General features: G+C 43.6%; 2 protein-coding genes across 6 annotated transcripts in view; one reads left to right on the top strand and one right to left on the bottom strand.

Moving 5' to 3' along the window:
• Nucleotides 1-9213: 9213 nt before the first annotated feature.
• Nucleotides 9214-25930, bottom strand: NDUFV3 (NADH:ubiquinone oxidoreductase subunit V3). 2 transcript variants are annotated; one of them, XM_048492696.1, is made up of 4 exons: nt 25780-25930; nt 20190-20283; nt 11831-12820; nt 9214-9471 (listed from the first exon to the last, which is right to left on the bottom strand). In XM_048492696.1, exons 2-4 carry the CDS (start codon nt 20281-20283, stop codon nt 9305-9307), a joined length of 1251 nt encoding a protein of 416 aa, XP_048348653.1. In that variant the 5' UTR covers nt 25780-25930; the 3' UTR covers nt 9214-9304. The 2 variants fall into 2 exon arrangements, with proteins under 2 accessions (XP_048348653.1, XP_048348652.1); XM_048492695.1 differs by lacking the exon at nt 25780-25930 and adding an exon at nt 25276-25405.
• The window catches only part of WDR4 (WD repeat domain 4), a 28243-nt gene continuing 27672 nt past the window's right edge, over nt 25433-26003 (top strand). Inside the window, exon 1 of one of the 4 annotated variants that reach the window (XM_048492703.1) lies at nt 25433-25482. Coding sequence is in view for 1 of the 4 variants with exons in the window: in XM_048492698.1 (XP_048348655.1) it covers nt 25558-25583 (26 nt within the window). In the remaining 3 variants the exon portion in view is untranslated. Of the gene's footprint in view, nt 25584-25608; nt 25982-26003 lie in introns of those variants that run through there. The other 3 variants (XM_048492701.1, XM_048492698.1, XM_048492702.1) reach the window with 3 other exon arrangements.

The following is a 26003-nucleotide window of genomic DNA, read 5'->3' as shown; positions in this document are numbered from 1 at the left end:
CCAGGCGCCGAGAATGAGGCTATCCGCACCATCAAAACCATCCAGCAAGGCAACCGCCCGTTTGCAGAATTTGTCCGTGAATTTCGTGCGGCGGCTGCTCGACCTCCTCCTGAGTGGCCTGAACGCATGAAATGCGAATACTTCTCGGATGCTTTGGACCGCAAACTACGTGAAACGGTGTTTTTAATTCGGGTTCCTCGTACCATTGCAGATTGGATCCAGTTGGGGTCTCAAGTGGCGTCTCGTTTGGAATCACGGCTCGTCAAAGGAGGCCATACGCTAAAACCACTACTGTGTCCACCAAATCAAACCCAGCCAGCTCCTACCGAGCCACCTCCTGAGCGCCGTCGCCCGACTTGGGTTGTGTCTTTACTGCGGAGGGCCAGGTCATCTAGTCAGCCAACTGTCCCAAGAAGCAAAACCAACCGCTCCAACTCCGCGCCTCCGTCGGCCAAGCCACCACGCAGATCAGGGCCGCCTCCCACTGGCTCGTCTAAAGCGGTGACCGGCGACCCAGAGGAGGGGGAAGCAGCTGTTTGCCTTTCTTCAGCCCCATGGACATGGGCCCGACTCTGGCGGTGAGTGAGGGCAGCGCTCCCATTACTGTTCAAGCATTTCTGGCCAACCCAGCTAAACACACTCGCATTATAGCCTCAGCCCTTGTGGATTCCGGCTGCTCCCACTGCTTAATGCGGCCCCAGGTAGCAGAGGAGCTAGGTCTAGATCGAATTCCCCTGGCTAAGCCCATACCATTCACCCAGATGGACGGCAGCCCCCTCGGAAGCGAAGGACCGGCCCAGTACAAAACACAGCCGGTTCTCCTCCGTTGCGCCGACCATTGGGAGAAAATTAGTTTCATTTTGGCGCCAGTGGCCAAACACTCCATAGTTTTGGGCATGCCTTGGTTATTGTTACATGAACCAAAATTCATTTGGAAAGAAAGGATCCTAGAATTCACTGACCCTCCCTGTGGTGAACACATGAATTGGGAAGAAAACCCAACGTCTCCTGACACACCCCCCTCTCTGGCTTCCTCAGTGATTACTCCCGATTTTATTGGCATCCCACCTGCATATCAGGATCTAGCCAGAGTTTTTCAGGAGCAGGAATGCGATCAGTTGCCACCCCACAGAGACACTGACTGTAAAATTGTCATACAACCAGGGGCACAACTACCCAAAGGTAGAATCTACCGCATGAGTCCCAATGAGGAGAAGGAACTTCGTGCCTTCTTAGATAAGAACCTTGCTCGCGGGTTCATACGGCGGGCTACCAAACACACACACGCTGCTCCCGTTTTGTTTGTCAAAAAGAAAGATGGGTCTTCTGACTTTGCACAGATTATCGAGGTCTCAATGCGGTCTCCTGTCCAATAAATATCCTTTGCCATTGATCAAGTACCTTTTAGATGCACTCGGCAAAGGACGCAATTTTACTAAATTGGACTTGAGAGAAGCTTACTACAGAGTCAGAATTGCTGAAGGATATGAACACCTGACTGCGTTTAACACAAAGTTTGGACAATTTGAATATTTAATAATGCCATTCGGGTTAAGTGGGGCCCCCGGAGCTTTCATGGCCCTTATCAACGAAGTTCTCCATGATTTACTGTACAAGGGAGTGGTTGTATACTTAGATGGCGTTTTAATTTACTGCTTAAGCGATAGAAGAGCATGAAATATTGGTTCGAGAGGTATTGAAACGCTTGCTTGACAACTCTCTCTTTGCCAAACTCTCCAAATGCTGTTTTCATCAGACCTCCATTGACTATTTGGGTTACCGGATCTTTCGCCCGAGGGCTTAACAATGCATCCTGCTAAAATTGAAGCAGGCCTCCAATGGCCGGCCCCCACCAACCGCAAAGAACTCCAGTCGTTTCTGGGTTTTGCTAATTTCTATCGTGATTTTATACCCCAATTTGCTGAACTGACTCTCCCTCTCACAGACCTCTTACGCACTAAAGGTAAAAGATCCACTGTCCGCCAAGCCCGGGGCCCCCCTTTGCTGGTCTGAGAAATGTCAAACAGCCTTTCAACTATTAAAATCTCGCGTTTACCACCGAACCTATCCTAAAGCACCCTGACCCGGATCTCCCGTTTGTGGTTCCGCGTGGACGCCTCGGACAAAGCACTTGGGGCAGCCCTGTTGCAGAAAAATAAAGATGGTAGACTGGTCCGTGTGCTTATTTGTCTAAAAAATTCTCTGGTGCCGAACTCAACTGGACTGTGGGAGACAAGGAGACTGCGGCCATCAAAGCAGCACTCTCCACTTGGCGCCACTGGCTGGAAGGGGCTAAGCACCCCTTTCAAGTTTGGTCGGATCATAAAAACCTGGCAGCTCTTTCCACCCCCCCTCAAGATGTCCGCAAAACAACTTCGTTGGGCCGATTTCTTTTCTCGTTCTCTTTTACAGTTCATTTCTTCCCTGGGAAAACCAACAAACTGGCTGACGCGGCTTCTTACCAGGGGGGGGGGGGGGGGGGCTGCCTTACGAGACATTCCACGCACTGTTCTTACCCCCTCCCAGTTGGGGTTGGCTGTCACCGATCTCAAACGTCCACTTCTCCTCACCCCGTTCCCAGTCACCGTCTCTCGCTTTCCTGCGGGAATTGGAGGAGGCGGGGCTGCGTGACCCTCCAGCAGCCGAAGGAGACCCCCAATTGCGGTTGGAGAATGGAGTTTGGCGGAGGAATGTTGATGCGTACCTCCCCTCCATGCAGGCAAGTTCTTGAAGCTTGCCACGATGCCCGGTCGGCTGGACATTTTGGCTTTTGAAAACTCTGCACTTAGCCGCCCGGCAGTTCTGGTGGCGCGCAATGCGCAAAGACATTGAGGCATACATTAAAGGCTGCTTTCGGTTTGTGCAGAAGCCAAAACCATCGGGAAAGCCCATGGACTATTGAAACCTCTCGGTGGCTTCCGCCCTTGGGAAGTCATCTCCATGGATTTCATTACAGATTTGCCCGAAAGTCATGGCAATACGGTTTTATGGGTGGTGGTAGACTTATTCTCTAAGCAAGCCCATTTTATTCCATGTGCTTCCATCCCCTCGGCATCCTAAGTTAGCACGGCTGTTTATTCAACATGTTTACCGTCTCCATTCCGCCCGTTAAGGTGGTCTCCGACCCAAGGCCCCCAATTCATCTCAAAGTTCTGGAAAGCGTTTTTGGGGTTGTTGGGGGCGGCCGTCGTCGCCCCCTACCACGTTCAAAGTGGCTGAGGCGGAGAGAACGAACAGAACCCTAGAGCAGTATTTACGTTGTTACACCAACTACCACCAAGACAATTGGTGCGAGCTTATTCCGTTTGCGGAGTACGCCTACAACAATGCGGTTCATAGTAGTACAAAGAAAAGCCACTTTGAACTCATATCTGGTGGCTCCTTCCCGCCCGTTGCCACAACTACCGCAGCTGCTCTGGACCCCCCAGAATTTCAACAATGGATTTCATCCCTAGCCGAGGGATGGAAGTCGGTCCAGACCATGCTTGCGGCAAGCAAAGGACTCCCAAAAACTGCAAGCGGATAAACACCGCTCGGATTTCCCTCTGCGTGTGGGCTCCTGGGTGTATTTATCTACAAAAAATCTCAGAGGCGTGCATAAATATTCCAAACTTGGCAAGAGATTTGTGGGACCTTTTCAGATTACTAAAGTGATTAATGATATCACTGCCAGCTTAGATTTGCCTAACTCTCTTAGTAACATCCATCCATATCTTCCATTCCAGCTTGCTCAAGGAGGCTCCCGCTTCCGATGCCTGGCACGACCACCGGAGAGGCCCCCACCGACTATTATTGATGGCCACAAGCACTACGAAATTGACGCTATCCTGGACTCTCGCTTTAATGCATGGCTTGCAATATTTAGTTTCTTGGGTGGGATATTCCTCTGGGTATAATCAATGGGTTTATTCCGAAAACATTGAAGCCCCCACTCTTATTGCTGCTTTCCACCGCGCCTTTCCGCACAAACCTGGGGGGAAGGGGTCTTCTTTAGGGGAGGCAGAGTGTAAAGGATTCAATGGTGTTGATGGTGAAGTAACCTTGAGTGCATTCCACAGCCCGGGCGATGGGCCAGATGCATCGGCGGAGACTTTATCTTTGCGCGGGAGATGAAGCCTCTGTTCCCATGGGAAGCAGGAAGGGGGGATGGGGTGACTGGTATTATAACCTGTGCTTCTGGCGGGAAGTGTCATTCCTGCCACTGCGTGTACTTGAGCTTTCTAAGATGTCTTAATAAATGGACTTTTACTCCCAAAGCCTTTTATTTCTGCGTCTATGGAATTCCTTACACATTTCTAGCCAGTGTTGCAAGTGCCATAGAAAGATGCAACAAAAACTCTTCCTACCTCAAAATGCTTTCATTCAATGACTACGGCAAACGACAACAGATGAGGGAAAGAAAGCTGCCATTTCAGCAGCGGCAAAGGCACTGCCAAGTTCTTCTGTATTTTTGATTAAGAATTGTTTCAATGTTCTATTTAAAAACTCTGAAAACAAGAGGAACTTTCTTGGTTTAATTTTAGATAATTATAGCATAGCAATAATGTTCTCTTACACAATCACATCAAGAATTTGATCAAATGGCTTCCATTGTCTTATCAACTGCCTGTGCAATGTAAGACGACATTTTTTATTCTACTTTTACGAAAGGCAATTACAGTCTACTTACAATTGGTAAAGTAACTCAAAGAAATTGTTTTCCTACTCAGTAGGCTCCTTATATGCATTCAGAGTCCAAACTACTTGGCAGTTCAGTTTCCTTGGTGTGTTGTAAAATCAAAGCATATCTCTATGTTTATAATCCAAAACAGAGAGAATGTACATAATAAAACAAACAAAAAACACATTAGAAGTATAAATGGCTTGTCGGGGGGAGGGGGTTCAGTAGGGCTCAAGACGGCTACATCTCTTTGGAAACTGTTTCAGAATGGAATAATTCAGTTTTTAGTGTTGTCTGGGTGAAACTGGAAACCATTCCAGCCACCAGTTAAGAATTCAAGGGTTAACTGCCTTCATGGAAATGCCATATAATAGCCATAGCAACTTTTTTTTAAAAAAAAAGTCATTCCCACTTTCCTATAAAGCACTGATGCATAATTTCTACATACAGAGTGTGTACAGCTGTTCTTGTTACTGTGAGAAGGGACAAACAAATGCCACTGATTCCAGGTTCAAGACAGAAAGATGAATTCTGAAGAAATTAACCCTTTGCCAGTTTTAAAACACTACAAATAGACATGAATACAGAATAGATTGGCACACTGCCTTGGCAGAAATACTGAATGCACAAGCATCTTGCCTCAAACATAACCAGAAAAGAGACAAATTGTTTTCATGCTCTGTCAAATGTAATTACAGTACATCTCTGGTAATAAGCCATTTTGCTAAGGCTAATGTTACCATCATGGAGTTTGTGAATCGTTTAACACAATATGGCACTAAAGAAAAACGTGAAAGTCAGGACTTTGGTTTGGGTCCCAAGATCCCTGTTTGCCAAAGACACTTTTACTTTGGAACAGGGTGGGAAGGTCAATTGTCACTGAACCCACTGCACTGCAGCCAGGAATCCATGGGGCACATCCTTGGGGGTACAGACAATTTCAGTGGAAAGCAGGAAATAGCTGTGTTCATGTAGCATATAATCCAAGCCTTTACTTCTGAACATAGATACTAAGAGTCAGCCAAGGCCTTCAAACAAAGATTTCCTGTTTCCATTCCCACTCAAATGCACACAACTTGCCTAGCTACATGGTGACCAGGGCCCCTGGAATTTTGTATTATTTATCTTGCCTCCATAATAGCCATGCTTGGGAAAAACCTTTGAGACAATTAGAGCTCTCCCTGTGGGATGAAAAAAGCTTGGCACAAAATACGCATAAGTATTTCTGGATACAGAGTAGTTTATTTAATTTAATCCCAGCTTCATACAATATTCCCTCTGGCAGCAATGGAATGCAAAGCATAAGCTTTGAAATCAAATGTGAATTTGCTTATTAAGAGTAATAAAATTCCATAACTGGGCTCTGGAACTGGTTACATTATCAGCACAAAAATAAATTGAAACTGCAGAGTTTTTTCTCCATTACTGTATTTTGTTCCTCTTCACATTCTACAATTCTAAACAGTGAGTGGGAACAGAAGGAAGGCTTGCTATAATTCATACATTCCAATATTATCTTGTTTTGGATATTTAGATCCTGATCCATTCATGTGGAACAAAATATCTATTGATCATCTCATCCAAACAGTCTAGTATTTCCACTCCTCCATATTGTTAAGCATGTTGGAAAGAAAACATGCCAAGAGTATACTTTGCTATGCCTAGTATTTAAAACTTTCAAACATAGCTTGCTAGATAGGAGCTAATTAGCTATTTACTTTAAACATTGTGTATCTTCATTTATTTTGTTTGCAAAAGTAGATGTGGTCTTCTAAAAAAAGAGCCATTATCAGGCTTACAAAACCAAAACTTGAAGCTGCAATAAAATTGAATTCCACTATACTATAAAGTGCATACTAGTTATCTTTAAAAACTGGATTATAACCTTCCATGCTTTGATCAAGCAAGTTCAGTTCAAGACTCTCTCTAATAGCACCTAACACAGAGTTAACTCTAGGGAAGGTGAAATCTTATCAGAACAAAAGCTAAATTAAGATATAAGATTTCAGCAGGGGAGCTGTTCTAAAAACCAGCGTTATCGCTACCCACAGTGATGCATTTTAAATTCATCTACTCACTGGAACAAAACACACAGAGGCTCATTCCGCACACGCAAAATAATGCACTTCCAAGCTGCTTTCACAACTGTTTTTGCCATTCCGCACAGCTTCAAAGAGCCCTGAAAGCAGCTTGAAAGTGCATTATTCTGCGTGTGCGGAATGAGCCTAAGATTTGAGCAACACAATTATACTTTTATCTTAAGTGCTGGGCAGTGCCCTCCTGAGCACTGGCTTCAGTGGCTTGGAAGAGTAAATTCTGCTCATGAGTGCACTTTTAAACTAGCTATGAAACTTTTAGTTACAACAGACTTTGCGACGTGCTTGCTGGTTAACATGATACTGTCACTGACTAAACTTAATTTTTTTTCTAAAAGTAAGCAATAGAAACATTTAAATTCTAAGGTAGCAATATTATTTAAATGTAAAAGCTGAGATGAACAAAACTTCCTGCCAGCCAAAAGATAAAAATAGATTTCCTAGTTACAAAACTGTTGAACCTATATTAAATAAAAGTAAAGAATGTGTAGTCTGTCTGTTAATTCCTTATGTCTGTATTCTTGGGGGATACCCAGTTCTCAAAGAGTCTTAACATACAGGCTTGAGTTTCTTATTAAAATGGGATTAACCAAACTCTAACATTATCATTAGTTGACAGACAATTATTGCTAATTTCTTTCACCTTAAACAGCAAGGGCTTCCCAGTTAGAAATGACATCTACAAATGCGCCAAAAAAACCCTTGCTTTTAAATCAAGAACTCTGGATTATGATACTTTTTTTGCCCGCTATAAAGACATGCATCCTCTGTCCTAACACTTTTCTCCCTGAGTGTTTGAATTTTTAAAAGGTTTTTTGTAGGTGCTCTTGTGAGCTAATTCAAAAGGGCTTCTGTTCAGGAATGTATACGTTATGCATTTTTATTCCCAAATTTCTCTCATGTACAGTTGTTTACCAGCACTTGGAATGATTTTAAATGGAAATTTGAGCATTCCTAATATTATCCAATTAACTTATTACCACAAGAATTTTACCAGGAGCCAGAGAACAATCCTCCAGGTACAGCTCAGTATTTCAAATTAGGTGAATTTGTTATGCTTGGAATATTAGAACTTCAGTTCCCATCACAGTCAGACATAATCGCCTTTGCCAGAAAACTTCCCATCAGTGCTATCCCAACTAAAGTTGCATCCTTCTAAGCTCACTGACTTCAACAATCATGTAATTCTCTTTAGGACTGCTCTGCATGTTGTTCAAATCCCTTTAACAGTTGAATCAGCGGTGTCCAACTCTGACCCTCCGGACGTTCATGGGCCACAATTCTCATCAGCCCCTGCCAGCATGAACATCTGGAGGGCCATAGTTGGACCCTCCTGGTTTAGACCTTAATTGAAGGCAGAATCCACTTTTGTGTGTTCGAGCACTAAACCTTTAAACTGACACAGCTGTACTGATAAAGTGTATGAAGCAGTTGTGAAGAATGGCCAACCTCACACCCCTGTGACCAAAAACAGTGTTTCAGAACATGTGAGCACCACCATTTTTATAAGTTAACTGGTGTACTAATCTTTACTCCAAATACTATCACAATAAAAATGTAAACTATTTCCTGATTAAAAGCCTTTCAAATTCATTAGGTAGCGAGAGACTGCTGACAGTGCAATTCTATGCAGTTACTCTAGTTAAAGACGACTGAAGCCATTAGACAGGCGTAATTATACACAGGATTGTACTGTCAATATACATTGTTATTAAAAACCAAATTGAAAATCTAGGATTATTTGTCCAAAGGTGCATTCTCCATACGAGTCCATCACTACCCTTTACAAACTTCAAGCCAATTATCTATCTAAAGCCAAGCAGTATAGGCATCCTGTTAGCAATACACATTAACATATAAGCCCCTTCCACACACGCAAAATAATGCGTTTTCAACCCACTTTCACAACTGTTTGCAAGTGGATTTTGCTATTCCGCACAGCTTCAAAGAGCATTGAAAGCAGTTTGAAAGAGCATTATTCTGCATATGCGGAATGAGCCATAGTGAGAAATAACTGTATACTTCAATCAAAAGCTTTCAAGGTAGACTGACTGGCAATTTAGATCAAAAAAGGTCAAATAGCACTATAATAAAGTCTGCCCTTACTTGGATAATGAAAGCAATTGATGGTGCCTGTCAAAACCAAGAGATGAGAATGTCTACTTATATGGGGAGACTCCCCAGGTTTGCAAAAACAAAACAAAATATGCAACTACTAAGCAAAAGGAGGGAAAGCCTAAAAGAGCAACCTGATAAGTATTAAAAATACTCCACAAGGGACAGACTGAGAGCAGCTAGATAAAAGAGAAGGAAAAGAGGAGAAAACAGCTTTTCTTCGTAAGCAGAAAGAATCCTGAAAGGGGGACTTTGAGGGGTCAGCTTATTGAAACTAAATAAAACTAAAGACATCCTCAATCACCTCAGAGTTCACTTGTGAAATAACTGGTCACCAGCAACTTCATTTACAACAATTTATTACACAGATATTGCTTCCTTTTCAGAGTGAGTTTATTCATTTATGGATTTCCACTTCTGATTTCAGTGTGATTCAGTGCCAGGGGGATGCTCTTCCAGACGATGGCTGAGGCAGCCTGAATTTTGAAAGCTCGACATCATAATCCACAAAAGTGAATGGTGTGTACTCATGATGTTGCAAGTTTTTGTAGGTAGAAGTGTCAATTGCTTCTTGAGAAGTTTCAACTTCTGTCTTAACTTCTGCAGAGAAAAAAGAGAGCAAATGCTTGTGAATCCAGGGGGAAAAATAGAAACAACCGTTTTGACTGAGTGGGGATTCTTTACTCATTCTGTAGCTGGAAACCATTGCTAATGACTGATATGTTACAAAAGAAAACAGTATTAAAGAAGAGAACCTGAACACAAAATAACCTTAAATTACATATGACAAATATGTGTTACAAATGACATGTTCCCAATTAGGCACACTAATGCAAGGATTCAAAGACAGTAGGTGCCCTGGAGACATACCCATCCAGTCAGCATTTTGGTTGTTTTTTTCACAGTAGTTCTCTCTGCTATGAGGAAAGATGATTTGGAAACAACAGTGGCTTGTTTGTCTGGCATTAGGAACTGCTGCTATGAAGCAAAGCTCTTAGTACCCACACACGTCTCTTCTGAATGGCATGTCCTGCCTTCAGGTTCTGGCTACTATTTAACATGCTATGTCATACAGCAACTCTAGAACCTTCAAACCAGAGGTGGGTCTGCAGTTCTTCATTATCTTCCTTTGGTACTCATCCAAGATCACAAAAACTGCCCCCTCCTGCAATGAGAGCACTGGGATTGCCATGAAACATTAAGTGGTGTCCCTTAGATTGTGTTCTCTTAGCACATGAAATTTCTTTAAATCATCCACCAGTTGCAAAATGAGAAAGTGTTAACATTCCAACCAATCTATATGGCTCGGTGTCTCCAGAAACACAGCTTTCCGGTCCCTTGCAAATGAAGAGCATAGTTAAGGAAAGGATTTTATGATTTCAAATCTTATTTAAAAGGTTCTGCCTCTCTTTTGGTTTGACTGGTAGTCCAACTGCAGAGAGTACAGGAAATAAAGGTGGAAAGAGAAGTATAGAGAGCAAACAAATATTGTAGCTTAAACTGAAATAAGCAAAAGGTTATGGTACTTCGAAGTCCAATTTATTTCAATGGGAAAAATGTGCACGTTCCCACTGAAATCAGCCAGAGATGAGAATTCTTAATGTTAGCCAGCCTCCAGTTTCCTAGACCTGGGCAAGGCTGTTAATAAGATGTTTTGGAGGCCATTAATTCATAGGGCTGCCATAAATCACAAGTGACTTGATTGCACTTAATACATTGTATGTTAGTTTAATAAAGCCTTATATGTATTATACAATAATTCTCACACCTGCAATCAAATCTGCCTTTTAATTACATTGGCATAAACTTCAAGTAGCTCAATCGGACGTCACTAAAATTACACTTTAAATATAGCTGGGTTACAACTATGCCAATTACACTGATTCTGAACTGAAAATCTAATACAATCCAGCTGTGATCTAATACAATCCAGCTGTTTTCAATATCTCCTTTTATCAATGCTGAGCACTACACTTTTCCCAGACATTACAGCCCTCTGCTGGAAGTACAGAAGTCCAACATTTGGGGAATGAACTCGTGTTTTGACTATGTTTCCTGAGAGTATGTATTTCAGTTCAATGAATTAAAGATACATTTGTTTCACTCAGCAGTTTCCTCTGCGTTCAAAAACAGCTCAAACAAGTTAATCTTGCAACTAATACCATTGTTTTTTCCCTATCTTAAATAGATGAAGAAAAAAAGTTTGCTAGTAACAACTATACTGATTTGTTGAGACCAGGATAAATAGACAGCAATGACATATTACAGCAGGTGATTTGGATGAAGGAACTTACCCAGTCTTCAAAGTAACAGGATTTGATATATTATGAACAAATTAGACCAAATATTCTAGGAGGGTCACATGACCAAATGAGCACAGGGAGTTTGGGTAACAGGGATCGGCAATTAGGGAAGAACATAGAGACAAGGCACATGCTATGAAAATCTCTTCTTATCTTACTGCTAAAAGCTAGCCTTTGAAGCAACTTCTTTGCTTGCCTGGAGGCCCAGTTTCCCACTCAATTATCCTTATGTATTGTAAAGGGGTTTCCTTGTGATCAGCACAAGGGATCCAGTTTCTACTGCTATCAGAGCACAGCAAGAGGAAAGACAAAGTAGAGTATATTGGCATTCCCAAAGAGAAGCTGCTGTTAAGCCTGAGGGCAGGAAGGGCAGGAAGAGAATGCAGAAGAGGTTAACTGAATAGCTTCATTGTGCTTCCAGCTAAACTGGGACAAAATTGTCAATTCAATAAGGCAGCCATTTCAGTTTCTCCTGTCACTAACAGAGTTAATATAGATGTTTTAGGAACTGGAAAGGGAACAGGAAAATAAAGTAAATCATTTAAAATGTAAGACACTCTAAGCAAAGAACTCTGCTGTGCTCATCTCAGAGCACTAAGCCTTAGAATAGAGCAGAAGGGATCCCAAAATATTGATGAAGCAAGATAAAATGGTACCCTGAGCGATGCTTGGCTCTTCTTCCTGAATTCCTGTTTCCTGGGCGATTTCTTCCATCATGGTAGTTTCCACCACAGGTGCGTTGTCATCCAAAAGCTCCTCTTGGACTTTCATAGCATGTCGTTCTTGTGAGGCAGTATCTTGTCCTTTCCTTGCTTCACTTTCTTTCTGACTCAGCAAAGTAAGATTTTGTGTCGTCATGCTTTCCTGTTGCGTTTTAGACAATTTACTAGATGCTGCTTCATGAAGTGATGTCTCCAGTTGGTTCGAAGTCAGTCTTTGACTCTCTGAAGTTTGTATCTCTACCGGGTTTATTACCAAATCCATGCTTTTTAAATGTGCTCCTTTGGATTTTTGTTTTGTGTCATGTTTCACCAGTTCTGATTGTAACAACTTATCCGTTGTTTGACACACTTCCTTTTCTTTGATTGGAGGCTCACTGATTCTGGGACTGTCTCGAAGGGCACGGGCATTTTGTGATGAAGGAATGTGTTGCCTACTTGTATTCACCTTTACAGTTCTATCCTTAAAAGAGATGGTATCTTGTCTTGGAAATACTACTCCTTTTTTCTTGATTGGTGACACAGTGATTGTGGGATTGTGAAGGTGCTTCTCACTGTCCTTCTTTCGTATTTGAGGAAAATGCTGCTCATTTGCTGTCTTTTCCTTCACTGTTCTCTCCTCAGACAAGATTGGGTCTCTCCTTGGAAATGCTACCTTGGTTTTTCGAGTGTCTTTGATGTCATCACCTTCCTCATCAGAATCAGAGCTAGAATCTGATTCAGAGCTTGATGAAGAGGATGACTCTTTGTCTGACTTCTCATTTGAGCCTCCTGCTGAGGAGAACCCAGGATCTCTCTCTCGAGGAGGAAACGCTGGCCTCTGAGGAAATGTTACCAATGTTTTACTTGCCCAGAATTTCTTCAGGTCTTCATCAGGTAACTTTACAATTTCTTCAGGTATAGTGCTAATCATGTTCTCACCTTTATCTGTAAATTGTGGGAAATAAGTGAGAAACAGCTTTTAAAGGATATTAAACTGCTGTTTTAGTGTTTAACAGTTTGGGACACTGCTGCAATGAATAGCAACATACCTGAATTTACACTTTCAAATACACCCCTATTAATATGGACTCCTACTTTAGGTTTTTTTTTTTTAAATGATCTGGTATAAATATCAGTTTAGAAGCAAAAAAATCACAAGCTTCATAAGCTACTAGCTGCTGCACTGCAGAACAGGAAAAAGCAAGGGCCCTCACAGGAATTCAGGTGGTTTATTGTCTCAGACTGCATGTGAATTTGAGCATGTCAGAAATACCCTGTTCTCTGAAGTAGGAATCGAAGCACCCTTCTCTAATGCCAAGTCTTACAACAACAACAACCACAACCACAACCACAACCACAACCACCACCTTTATTAGTCATATGAAATAAGCTCTAATAATTCCAGGTCATATTTATGTTTGGTATGGCTGTATCCAAATACTTCCCTGCATTAGATATGCTGTGAGAAACTGATACAATCATACAAAGCACATCAGCCCCAGTGCAGTTTACAGCAATTACTCTTGCATTCAGCTGTGCATGTTAACTTTGTATATACTTGAGTTCTTCCACATAGAAGCTAATGCCTTGCTCTTTCAAGCATATTATAGAGCAGTGGTTCTCAACCTGGGGGTCGCGACCCCTTCGGGGGGTCAAACGACCCTTTCACAGGGATCGCCTAAGACCATTGGAAAACGGTCTTTTTATATTTTACATATACCAATTTTATGGTTGGGGTCACCACAACATGAGGAACTGTATTAAAGGGTCATGGCATTAGGAAGGTTGAAAACCACTGTTATAGAGCTTTGTATAGAGTAGTCAAGCATATTATAGAGCTTTGTTTAAAGTGTGTCTTTTGGGTTTAACAGTTGCCATTTTGGTTGTCTGTAATCCATTACTTGGTCTTGAAATGCTGGCCATAACGAAATGTTATAGTTTTATTGAACTGATTAAACTACATTGAAAAGGCTGCCTTGCTGGATCTAACTCAGATCAATTTAGTCCAGGGTTCTGTTTTCAACTACAGCTAATTATATGGTTCTGGATGCCCACAAGCACTGCATGAAGGCAATAGGCTTCCACTGTTTCTCCTACAGGACTGCCAATCTCCTGGAAAATTCCTGAAGATTTGCAAGTAGAGCTTGGAGAGGATGAAGTTTGGGGAGGGACAGACATAATGCCATAGAATCTGCCCTTTGAAGCTGCCATTTTCTCCAGGGGCCCTGATCTCTCTGTGGTATGGAGATCAGATACTTTCCAGGAGAATTTCAGCCCACACCTGGAGGTTGGCAATGCTTATCTCCAAACTCCTGATACATGGAGGTTCCAATAGATCTATTTTCCATTAATTTAACGTCACCAAATTCAGAAATGCTGTTGACCTCTTCAGCAACAAACACCAGGTGGTGGGGAAGGGAAGTTGCGTAAGCCAGCACTAAACTGAAGCTGGCTGGCCAATTGTTTGCTGGGTGCCATCTCCATCTAAGTTGGCTATGGCTTCTTAGGCCAAGTTTTCACCAAACAAATTCCAAAACAAAAACTGGTTTTATATAGAACACAAGATCTCCAGAGAACAGGTTCTAGCTTAACCTTGCCTCTGCCACACTAGTTGTCTACATGGGCAGCTTATTTTCATATGGAGCAACAGTTAATAGTGCAAGTCCTCTTCAGTTTGAAGTGGTACAGTCTAGCTTGAGGTTTGCTACCTCAAACATGGTTCATGAAGTCTTAACACCTATGGAAAAACAGAAGAATTAGAAAATCAAGACTACTGATCTGGTTACTACTCTGACTGAAGTCAGCCCTCTGACTCTCACTGGTGCTGTACAGGCTCTGATGGCTGGCTCTTGACAGCTTCCCCTGGTTTAACGTTTTGCCCCACATGCCTCCTGAACAGAGATCTGCTATCTTTAGCTCTTTGTTCAAAAGCTGTTTGAATCTTTCTTGGGTTGTTCTAAGCACCATCTATATCATAACTTTTCTTCCTACTCAGATTTGTCCCAGACTGCATGAGTTCTGACTGCTCATGACCAACCTGTACCTTGAGGTCACCTAGGCAACGTAAGCTATGATCATATGTAGAAAATTAGAGCATTTGAATTTTTAGGTCTCGGAAATTAAAATGTCTGAAATGCCTCTGTACCAAGCACACAGGGCAGGAAACTTAAACAAGAGTATACCTCAAGGGTACTGAGACAAGTCAGCATGAAATGCTGCCAGAGTGGTGTGCATGCTGAGAAGTGAAGAGTACTGAAGAGGGATGAAACAGTCAATGAGAAGCATTAGTACTGGGCAGCAGCATTAAAAACTAAAAGATGGAAGATAATATTTAAAAGCCTCGCCACAAACTTGTTCAATTTGAATTATTAATCAGTCAAATTATTGTTGATATTAATTAGGGGGTGAATAAAACCTTTTATCTTAAAAAGCAGTATTCTGTGCAGCAGCAATTAATGCCCCTGTGCTCTCCACTTAACCTTTTCTCTCAGCTGCTACTAAATTGGTTTTGTTGCAGAAATGACTACTCACAACTACTGGAGGGATATGTACAACTAATGACTACTGGAGGGATATGTACATATGTTGCTTAATAAAAAGAAAAAGTACAGTATGAGCAGAAATCATGGGATCAATTTGACAATGCACAACAGCACCTAAGACGGTGTTTCTCAACCTGGGGGTCGCAACCCGTTTGGGGGTCGAGTGACCCTTTCACAAGGGTCGCCTAAGACTATCGGAAAATTGTTTTTTTATATTTTATATTTACTAATTTTATGGTTGGGAATCACCACAACATGAGGAACTGTATTAAAGGGTCACGGCATTAGGAAGGTTGAGAACCACTGATCTAAGAGCAACATAACACAACTTTTTGCAAGGGCAGAAGCCACATCTAAACACTCAATTTTCATCTTCCAGTCACAATACCACCAACAAATTGTTCCATGATCATTGCCAAAAGAACAAGCATGGTGTAGCATCATTCCCATTCTACAGCTATACATACTATACAATATGAGAAGTGATTTATAGCTTGGAGAACCAGGATAGGGACAGAATCAAATGCACTACTGGTCCCTCTCTGCCTTGATCTTTGAAGGCTATACAAACAAGATTTGGGGGGGAAAGCACCTGCCAAAATAGAAGGTGGGTTGTGGGGCTGAATCTGTTCTGAAAACTATGGACCCTTCCACTGTTAACAGACTGGAAACTTTGGATTCACCTTATACTATTTACTATAATGATTTATCCTGGAGATTAAGTAAGCAAGAGTGGCGATCAGTAACATAAATAGCATGCAAACAGTTTTGTATCTGAGACATATTAGCACATAAACTCTATGTTAACAAATGGGTTAAAATCACGTAGAAAAACACATTAAAGAGGAAAAGGTAGCAGTTAAAGTTCTGGCAAACAAAGAGATGATGTGAACAGGTGTTGTATGTTGTGACATTTATTTGGAAGCAGCTCACTTTATTTTATAGAATATAACAGAGCTGCTCTCTTTCAGAACTTCTGCTCTGTCAAAACAGAGTCAAGTTGAGGACTTTGAATACCCACAAATTACCAAGCAGGAAATGGATCTAAAAAGAAATCAATCAATCAATCATATCTCAACAAAACTACTTCAGATCTAGGAGCCAGACTCATTGTTCACCAAACATCACTAGAGCCTACCTTGTACTGCATGGTGAAAGCTGTTTGGAAGTGCTGATTTGTGTGTGTTGTTCATTTTCATATGAGGGGGGATGGAGCGGACACAGGCACCTAGCCTCATGATCCCATTAGGATTTTAGATCAGGAGTGCTTGTGGTCCTGGAAAATGGGGCTCTTTTTCATATGCTATATATCATACAACAATGAAAGACCTCAAGCACATATTTAGAAATATGAAGTCTTGAATAGACAAAAAGAAGTTCATGGAAAAGTAAGTTTAGGTTTCTGTGAATGCATGCAACTTAAAATATTTTGTATAATTTTAAAAAATTATACCAAAACAAAATCCAAAGCCAAGCAATACCTTTTATTAAGACCAACCAAAATAACTCCGCACGTTACGTACTTTTTCAAACTCTTCATTAGGCTAGATATTAAAAATAAAAAAGGAAAGGGGAGATGGAATTTAAACCTCTCAGGATTGGATCCTGAGGTTTCTCAGCATCCTGTGCAGAATGCCATGCTGACCCCATGGTTACTAAAAATATAAATATCAATATGATCATAGAACTGAAGCTATCATGTTGCTGCCTTTTCATGTTCGGAATAAAAAACAGAGGAAAAGTTTAAAAAGTTAAAAAGAAAGGTGTTCCACCTGGAAACATAAAAACTGATAGCTGATCAAAGAATGTAATGTGACACTGAACTGAACAGACATGCTCCTTTTTGGAGGACTTTGTTTCTCTATATTGTTACTCTGGCTGGTCTTATTTATTTAGTGTACTTTTATTCTACCCTTCCTCCAAGGATCTCAGGATGGCATATATTTTTCTTCCTTCCTGCATGTTACCCTAAAAACAAGTCTGTGAAGGAGGTTGGGCTGACAGTGACTGGCTCAGGCTCCCAATGAGGTTCATGGCAAGAATATTTGGACCAGGATGTCCCCTGTCCCAGTCAAACATAATTTTTACCTTTTTTCCTTCCCTTGTATACATGCTCTCTTCCCTTTCTTGTCCCTTTGTGCTGTTCCTTCACTGCCTCTACACTCTGAGCAACCTCTCTACTTTCCAGGTGGGCACTCTGCTCTTTTAAGAAGGGTTCCAGTCCCAGGGCTTTATGACACTCAGGGAAATTGCTTGATCCAGCAACTGCAGGCCAACCACTGAGGCAGGCCTTCGGAGAGATAGAGAGCAGGCTCACTAAACAGCTACACTCCAGCCAATTACACGATTTCACATTAAAGGGGTTGGAGATGGAGATACCCACAGATCCTTCACCTGCTTCCTTGCCCCAGAGAAAAAGGAGAGGGTAATTTCATTCTCGATCCCCTCTCCACAGGTCTCCTGGCGCACCAGAAAGGATTCCTGAAGGTAAGTATTGGAAAATCTGCAGTCTTTGGATATCACATTGGCTCCACTCCTTGACAGTCTTGTATAAGAGATAGCATTTCCACACACCCCATAAACATGTGAACACATTCAGATTGCAGTGGGGAATTCACTTGTATGTTTGTGCAAGGATCAGAAAACTGGGATCTTCTGCCTAAGGAGGTGTCTGTGAATAGCAAGTTCTAGTGGGCAAAAGATGATGGAGACCTGGTGTAAAGATTTAAAAAGGAATATGGAGTTTATTGAAGAAGTGGTACAATAATTGGGAGAGAGGGGAGAACATCCTAAGAAAATATTAGAAGATACTAAATCAGAGCACAGATAAATAGCACTCCATTTCCTAACAAGCAATCTAGCAACAACAACCAAACATCCAGGAGAGCTACTCCAGTTTGGAGCAGGAGTTACTTTTTAAGTTAAAGGTGAAAATGTGGGAAAATGCAGGATAGGACACATAAGCAATTGAATCTGTTGGGACAGAGGTTTCAGTCTTCCAGATGTGTGGCCTAATAGAAGAGGATCAAAATGTCATCTGGCTGTGCGGGTTAGAAAATAAAAGGAGATACTGGGGTGTTGTGTGGTTTCCCGGCTGCATGGCCATGTTCTAGTAGCATTTTCTCCTGACGTTTCGCCTGCATCTGTGGCTGGCATCTTCAGAGGATCTGATGATAGTAAAGCAAGTGGAGTATATATACCTGTGGGATGTCCAGGGTGGGAGAAAGAACCATTTGCCTGTTAACAAGTGTAAAGGGTGCAATTAGTAAGCTTTGCATGTGTTGGGCCACACTGGCAGAGCTCTGTAGTGATTCAGTTTGTAGCAAGGATCACTCAATGTTTTCAGCAAGGAAGCAGCCTAGCCATGAGGCTGGGGTAACAGGTAGGATCTAGAAATCAGTGACAAAGGTTTGGGAGCTGAGATGTGGCTTTTATGCACTTTTAGTTGCACTAAGCAACAGTGTCTCTGCTGTGATAGGATTGAATCCTGCTAGGAACTTTGAATCCCATTGGAAGGCTTGAATTTTAGGGGAGTGGGAAGAAGAACAAATTTAAAATACTGGCATGATTAGCCATGTTCAAAAGAATGAGGAAATACGGGAAATGCCCTGCATCAGGCAGGTCTAGCCTTGCTTCTTAAGACAGTGGTAGATGGCCCAGCAAAAAGGGATGTTTGCATACAGGAGTCAACTCATCTTCTGCCAGCTGCTGGTGCCCAGAAAGAGAATTGGGAATCCAGGCATCACCGGCATTTTCAAGCTGGAATTGTGTCCTGGCACCCGGATTTGTCAATCTCAAGAATAAATATTTGGCAGAGTCTTTACACTGTGAAATGGAAGAAGAACAGAATTTCCTCATTGGACTCCACACCATCCTGTTCTCATTTCACTGAGATTGTCAATCAGCAGTTGTGGATGGATGATTAAATATTCTGAGTTCTGAGAATCCAACACAAGATTGTTTGCATCTGCATCCATATATTAAAAATGCACCATTTTAGATAACAAGAGTGAATGACATCATAGGACTCTGCATCAATTCTCTACCACCTCATTCAGGAGAGGGAATATCAGTGGTAAAAGTTTCAGTTTTATGATGTCTATTGTTATATAAAATGGCATATGTTACCCTTTGCAAATGACATCTGAAACTTTGGAGATAAAAGCAAACACCGCAGAGGCACAATAGAACCTTCCACCATAGAATCAGTTTTTAAAGGTAATATTGTGAGATATAAATGCTTACTGAAAAAAGCCTCCCATACACACCCGAGCAGAGCATTGCTGGGTACTAAGAAAATTCAGCTGCATTCCCTTCCTTGTACTTCCCACTATTTGAATCTGTTTGTTAGACTTATATTTAAATTCCAAAAGTCTTACACAGCAGTGACCATGCATGTTAAATGCGTGCTCTGATGTCCACATTCTCCATGGTTGGTATTCCTACATTGGGAATATGCTGGTGTTATGGCTGTTATTGATCAGATAAAATATCATGTTACTTTTTCAATCTTTTGATCTTAGAAGAATGATCTTACAAGAATAATTTTAAGACACATTTGGTACTGTAGATGAACCTGTGATACAGTTCTTTATAAATAACTTTAAAATGTATTAAAACATATGAAATGCTATCTCAACAACAGTATTCTGTGTTAAAGCTTTGAACCTTTATATTCCATAGATCATAAAAATAGCAAAACATCATATATGAGTTTATGAGAAGCATCCATTTATAACCTGCAGGAAAAAGCAACAAAAAGAATCTCTTACCTTTTGTTGTGCCTTTTTTAGAGTTCCCCGGTTCGGTACACAGAGAAGCAGCTGAAGGCAGACTTCGAAGACTCCATGATTGATGTTTTAACATCTACAAGAATTAGGAAAGGCTCTTAAGTTTCCCCCCTTTTTAATACTTTATAAAAGCACAGTATAAAAGATTAGTATAGCTCAGTGGTGACGAACCTTTGGCACTCCAATTGGCCATGCTGGAAGGGGCTGATGGGAATTGTAGTCCAGAACATCTGGAGTGCCAAAGGTTTGCCACCATGGGTATAGCTAAACCAGAGGAATGAGAAGCAGAGATCAAAAACTCAGGGGACCACCAGTAGATTGGCCTCTGCAGAACGCAGAGGACAAGCTGGGACATAGGGGGAGAGACGGTTCTTCAGATATGAGGGCCCCAGACTGTGGAGCTCCTTAAAGGTACACCTCCAACACCTTGAAGGTGCTCCGGAATTCAACTGGGAGCCAGTGCAAGCAGCACAGAACGGAGGAGATATGTTCCCGCATGGGTAACCTCGCGAGAAGGTGCGCCGCCACATGCTGGACCAATTTTAGTTTCCGGATCAGCCATAAGGGAAGGCCTGCGTAGAGCGAGTTGCAATAGTCCAACCTGGAGGTGACCGTAGCATGGATCACTGTGGCTAGGTCAGGCTGGGAAAGGTAGGGAGCCAAGCACCGAGCTTGGCACAGATGGAAAAACGCCACCTGGGCTGTGCGGGCCATCTGGGTCTCCATGGACAAAGACAAATCCAGGTTGACCCCCAGCCTGCGGACCGAGGAGGCCACAGTAAGTGTGACCCCGTCAACACTCGGTAACTGAAAATCTGCAACATCCCTCCCGCGACCCATACACAGGTCCTCTGTCTTCGATGGATTCAGTTTTAGCCTGCTTAGCATCAACCAACCAGCAACCACCTTCAAACAATGGTGGAGAGATGCAGGGACAGCGGCTGGCCCACCCTCTATCAACAGAATGAGCTGAGTGTCATCCATATACTGATGAAGATCAGTCCAAAACTCTGCGCTAGCTGAGCAAGAGGTAGATAAGTGATGGCGAACCTTTTTGAGACCAAGTGCCCAAATTGCAACCCAAACCCCACTTATTTATTGCAAAGTGCCAACCCGGCAATTTAACCTGAATGCTGAGGTTTTATTTTAGAAGAAACTGGTTGGCTCCCTCTTCCTCTGCCCCACCCGCTCGAGCAGGGGCCAGCTTGCTCTAGCCTCCAGCAAGTCCCACACACACCGCTCTGTGCCTCTCTAGAATCTTTGCCTCCTCTGCGTGCCCTCCCCACCCCCCAGCAACAGCCACCCGGAGCACAGGCACCAGGCCCGCCAGCCGAGTCCTCCCTGCTCATCGCAGTGTGCGCACATTGTGCTCAGTGGCCCAAGCCAGCCTAGATGTGTGGGGGGTGTGATTTTCCACCCTCCACATGACAAACTCTGTGCCCACAGAGAGGGCTCCGAGTGCCACCTCTGGCACCCGTGCCATAGGTTCGCCATCACTGATATAGATGTTAAATAATAGAGGGGATTGTGGCACTCCACAATGAAGTGGACACCACTGGGAGATCTTGTCCCCGCACCTCACTTGCTGACTCCGGCCCCTGAGGAATGAGGCGAGCCATTTTAAGGCCACGCCCCAAACCCTGGAGGTGGCCAGGCGATGGGTCAAAAGGTCATGATTAACCATATAAAATGCTGTGGTAAAGTCTAACAGAACCAGCAGCGTTGAACTGCCTCAGTCAACCTGGATGCGGAGTGTATCTGTAACGGCAGTAAGGATGGTCTCCATCCCGTGCCCAGCACGGAAGCTGGACTGGAAGAGATTGAGTGCTGATGTATCCTCCAGAAAGCCCTGAAGCTGCTCCAGCACCACTCTCTCAATTGCCTTCCCCAAGAACGGGAGGTTCGAAATGGATCGGTAATTGGCCAGATCACTAGGATCTAATGATGGTCTTTCCAAAAAGTTATAAAAGTCATATTAACAGGAAACACATTAACAGGAAATCTGAAGGTGCTTAAGAAGGCCCTACCCATGTTACAGTCCTTTATTACTTCACATATTCCAAATCATAAATCAATGCAGGTATCAAGGTTGAATCCTGTGGGAAATTTAGCCCTCAATGAAGAAGCATCTTAGTCAGGACAACTATTTTTAAATCAAGACAAACTTGCTGTTGTTCAGGGGAAACTTCATAGATTTAGGACAAAAACAGGCTATTTTCAGTCTTTTAAAAAACTCCCTGGAATTTCATTAGTCAACATTTATAGAGAGTGAATACTCATATTCTGTTAACAATTAAGACGTAATTTTCAGTGGCAGCCTTGCCTTCCTCTAGACCTTCACAAAGCAGCTGAAGATGGTCTTATTTGTGACAGCACTTGATTAGTTTCAGTTCTTCTGCCTCCCACCAGTTCAAAACTATTGATTTTAAGCTGGTGGTTTTTATGTATTTTATTGCATTCTGTTGCTGTTTGCATTGGAAGCTGCCTTAAATAAGGTTGAAAGGCAGGCTAATGTATGTTTCGAATAAAATAAACAATCTACATTAGATAATGCAGAGAATGCAAACTTATTTAAGATTACAAAAATGGATCAGATCATTTAACCTAACTTTTTTTTGCAAAAATCCACACAATCTTCAGGCATTAGGCCAGGGGTCTCCAACTTTTCTGACCCTAAAGGCAACTTCGGCATTTTAAGACAGGTAGTGAGTGCCATTTTAGAACAGCTGCCATTTGAAGCAGAGACAGACATAATACCTCCTGTCTTACAACTCACAACAAGGAGGAAAGCCTGAAGAAACAGAATTCACCAGTTCACCAGATAAAATACACCAGATAAAATACCTTTTCATCTGAATGAGGACAGCAAATATTATGCCCTGTCTCATCCACATTTTGAAAATGTGGCTGCCAATAGAGGCACTGGTGAGTACCATGATGCATTACAGCCCCACCCACAGGTCCAGTGGCTGGTCACAGTCATGCGGCCCCATTGCTCCCAAAGGCACTGCCACCGAGAAGCCCTATTGCCCCAATCTGCCTTGCGGCACCAGCTGAGGTCCTACAAGTTGGGACTCCTAGCTTCCAGCATGATATAGCAACTGCCTGGGAGGAAGCCGACTAATGTCAGCTATGCCCCCAGCTTGCCTCTGCTACACCAGCAGTGATGGCCCTATGCCACTGGTGTGGCATCTAGTGATGCACTCCAAAGCCAGGGGAGAGCAGTGGAGTCTGCATGGTGGTGGGATTGCCTTGCTGCCAGTGAAAGTGCCCCAGGGAAGGCATTCCCACCAGTGGAAGTCTGCGCTGCTTCCAATGGTGGTTTCAGCCCTTCCCCCACTTTGGATGGGGCCCTAAGTGTACTATATAGGGCACATGTGTCAAATTCACGGCCAGGGCCAAATCAAGCCCTCTGTATAATTCTATCTGGCCCTCGTTAACACACACTTAACACCCCATTGTCTGGCAGCGGGCCTGGAGCCTTCTCCATGGGGAAGAGAGGGTTTGCAAGCCCGGTATTGCCGGCTCATGCGGCGCAAAAGTAGCAGCGGCAGGTATGCTGTTGGTGCTGTCCCCTCTCTGCCCAATGGAGCAGGAAGTGGCCTTTTCCGTGGGGCAGAGAGGGTTTGCAAGCATGGTGTCGCCAGCTTGCGCGGCGCGAGAGCGGCAGCACCAGGCAGGCTGCTGCCGCCGCCCCCTCTGCTAAACAGAACAGGCGGCTGCCTTCCCCATGTGGCAGAGGGGTTTTGCATACCTGGTGCTGCCGCCCCTCTGCCCAACGGAGCAGGAACAGCTGCCCTCTCTTTGGAGCAGAGGGTTTGCATGCCTGGCACCGCCGCCCCCTCTGCCCAATGGAGCAGGCAGCTGCCTTCTCCGGTGCGACAAAGGGAACTACGTAACCGGTGTTACATTTCGTGGCACAAGAGCAGCAGCAGGCAGGCAAGTCCCCTCTCTGCCCAATGGAGCAGGAAGCGGCCTTTTCCATGGGGCAGAGAGGGTTTGCAAGCATGGTGTCTCCAGCTTGTGCGATGCGAGAGCGGCACCACCAGGAAGGCCGCCGCCGCCATCCCCTCTGCCCAACAGAGCAGGCGGCTGCCTTCTCCATGGGGCAGAGGGGATTTGCATGCCCGGTGCTGCCGGCAGCACCAGGTAGGCCACCGCTGCTGTCCCCTCTGCCCAACAGAGCAGGCAGCTGCCTTCTCCATGGGCAGAGGGGGTTTGCATGCCTGGCAATAAATGGTTATCCTGTTCGGCCCCCAACCTAAAGTGTGCTTTGAGTTTTGGCCCCCTGTGCAATTGAATTTGACACCCCTGATATAGAGGAACCCTGCATTTGGTAATGAATATGACACGGACCAAATAGCCATAACTGCCTTATGCCCGCTCCAGTTGGCTTCCACAAAAGGTCAAGCTTTTGTGATTTTTCTCTTGCTCATACAGCTACTTATAGACCCCAGTATCAACAGGGTTTCCACATGAAATGTTTCCTTGCAGATCTCCTGGCCAATCCCACAGCCTAAGGACATATTCCAATCCATCATTTACTTTCTCGGTGAAACTGCAGCAACTGCAGTACAATATAGCTAACCAACCATGTAATTAAACTGCCCTACAAAATCAGAAAACAATGTACTTAGAATATTAAACAATTACCAAAGCAATGAAAACTACCTAAAAATTCACAGATCATGAACTATCTAACCACATTTCCTGTAAAGGATTACGGGACATCTAAAGTTCCGACCTTGAAATGCAGGGAACCAAAAGAGTCTACAATTAAGTGTGCGCAGCCTGGTGAGATGGTGGGTGGCAGAGAGGGTAGAGAGCCAACAAGTCAGGGCAAGAGCCTGGCTGCACAAGCACAAACTGAGCCAGAGTCAAGAGAGTAGAAGAAACCTTCACCCTGAAAAGTGACTTCTCCCTGAAGCCTGCAACAACAGACCAAAGCTTGGGGCCAGGCTTTAAAAAATGCAATCCCTGGCGCTTACACAAATCAGTGGAAAGGCGCACCTCTAACACCAGAATTAAGGAGGCCAGGCACAGTAATGCAGCCCAGCCTGTCAGTTACCTTGAGAGCCGCATTACGGCCACGACAGACGAAAAAAGAGACCGCCATGTCGGTGCCCCGACAAAACTTGCCGCTTGTTTACGCAACTGACTAGCAAGAAACCATTGGTTCCGGTTCCGGCCAGAAAAACTAGCGGAGCGCATGCGCAAGAGCTGAAGCAGGGGCGCCGCCCAGATTCCCCGCTGCATCCAACCAACGTGCACGCAGGTGTGCTTAGGGGCCGTGGCTCCTTTGAGATTATTTGAAAGGCTAAGGGGAGGAGTGAGGGGATGTCTCGGTTGGATGGAGACGCTCAGCTGGAAACGGAGGTGATAATAGGCCATTAAAAGTTCTCAGTGTTCAAGAAATGAGAACTTTGTAGCTGTGACTCAGTGGTACAAGATTAGCTTCGAATTCAGAAGGTCCCGGGTTCAGTTCCCGGCTTTTCCAGTGACAGAACAGCTGATACGAGAAAGAGACCTGGACATTTGGAAAGCTGCTGCCAGGACTGGAGACAGTGCCAACCTGGATAGACGGATGATGTGATGCCGCTCCTAGTCCTTAGCTCCTACCCGGTCCTGCGGTCCCTTTCACTGTCTTGCCTTATACTGGCACTGGCCGGGAGGCTTGGAGAACGAGCAAGGCTTCCAGCACTGAGACCAATGCGCTAGGAAAGACCGTGTGGTGTTCAAAGAGGTTCAGCTCAGACACTTCCGGGATTCAACCGGTATTTCCCCCACTTTAGTTAC

The sequence above is a fragment of the Sphaerodactylus townsendi genome, linkage group LG04, assembly GCF_021028975.2.
Source record: "Sphaerodactylus townsendi isolate TG3544 linkage group LG04, MPM_Stown_v2.3, whole genome shotgun sequence".
NCBI classification, from domain to species: Eukaryota; Metazoa; Chordata; class Lepidosauria; order Squamata; family Sphaerodactylidae; genus Sphaerodactylus; species Sphaerodactylus townsendi.
This window is presented reverse-complemented; position numbering and strand designations above follow the sequence as displayed.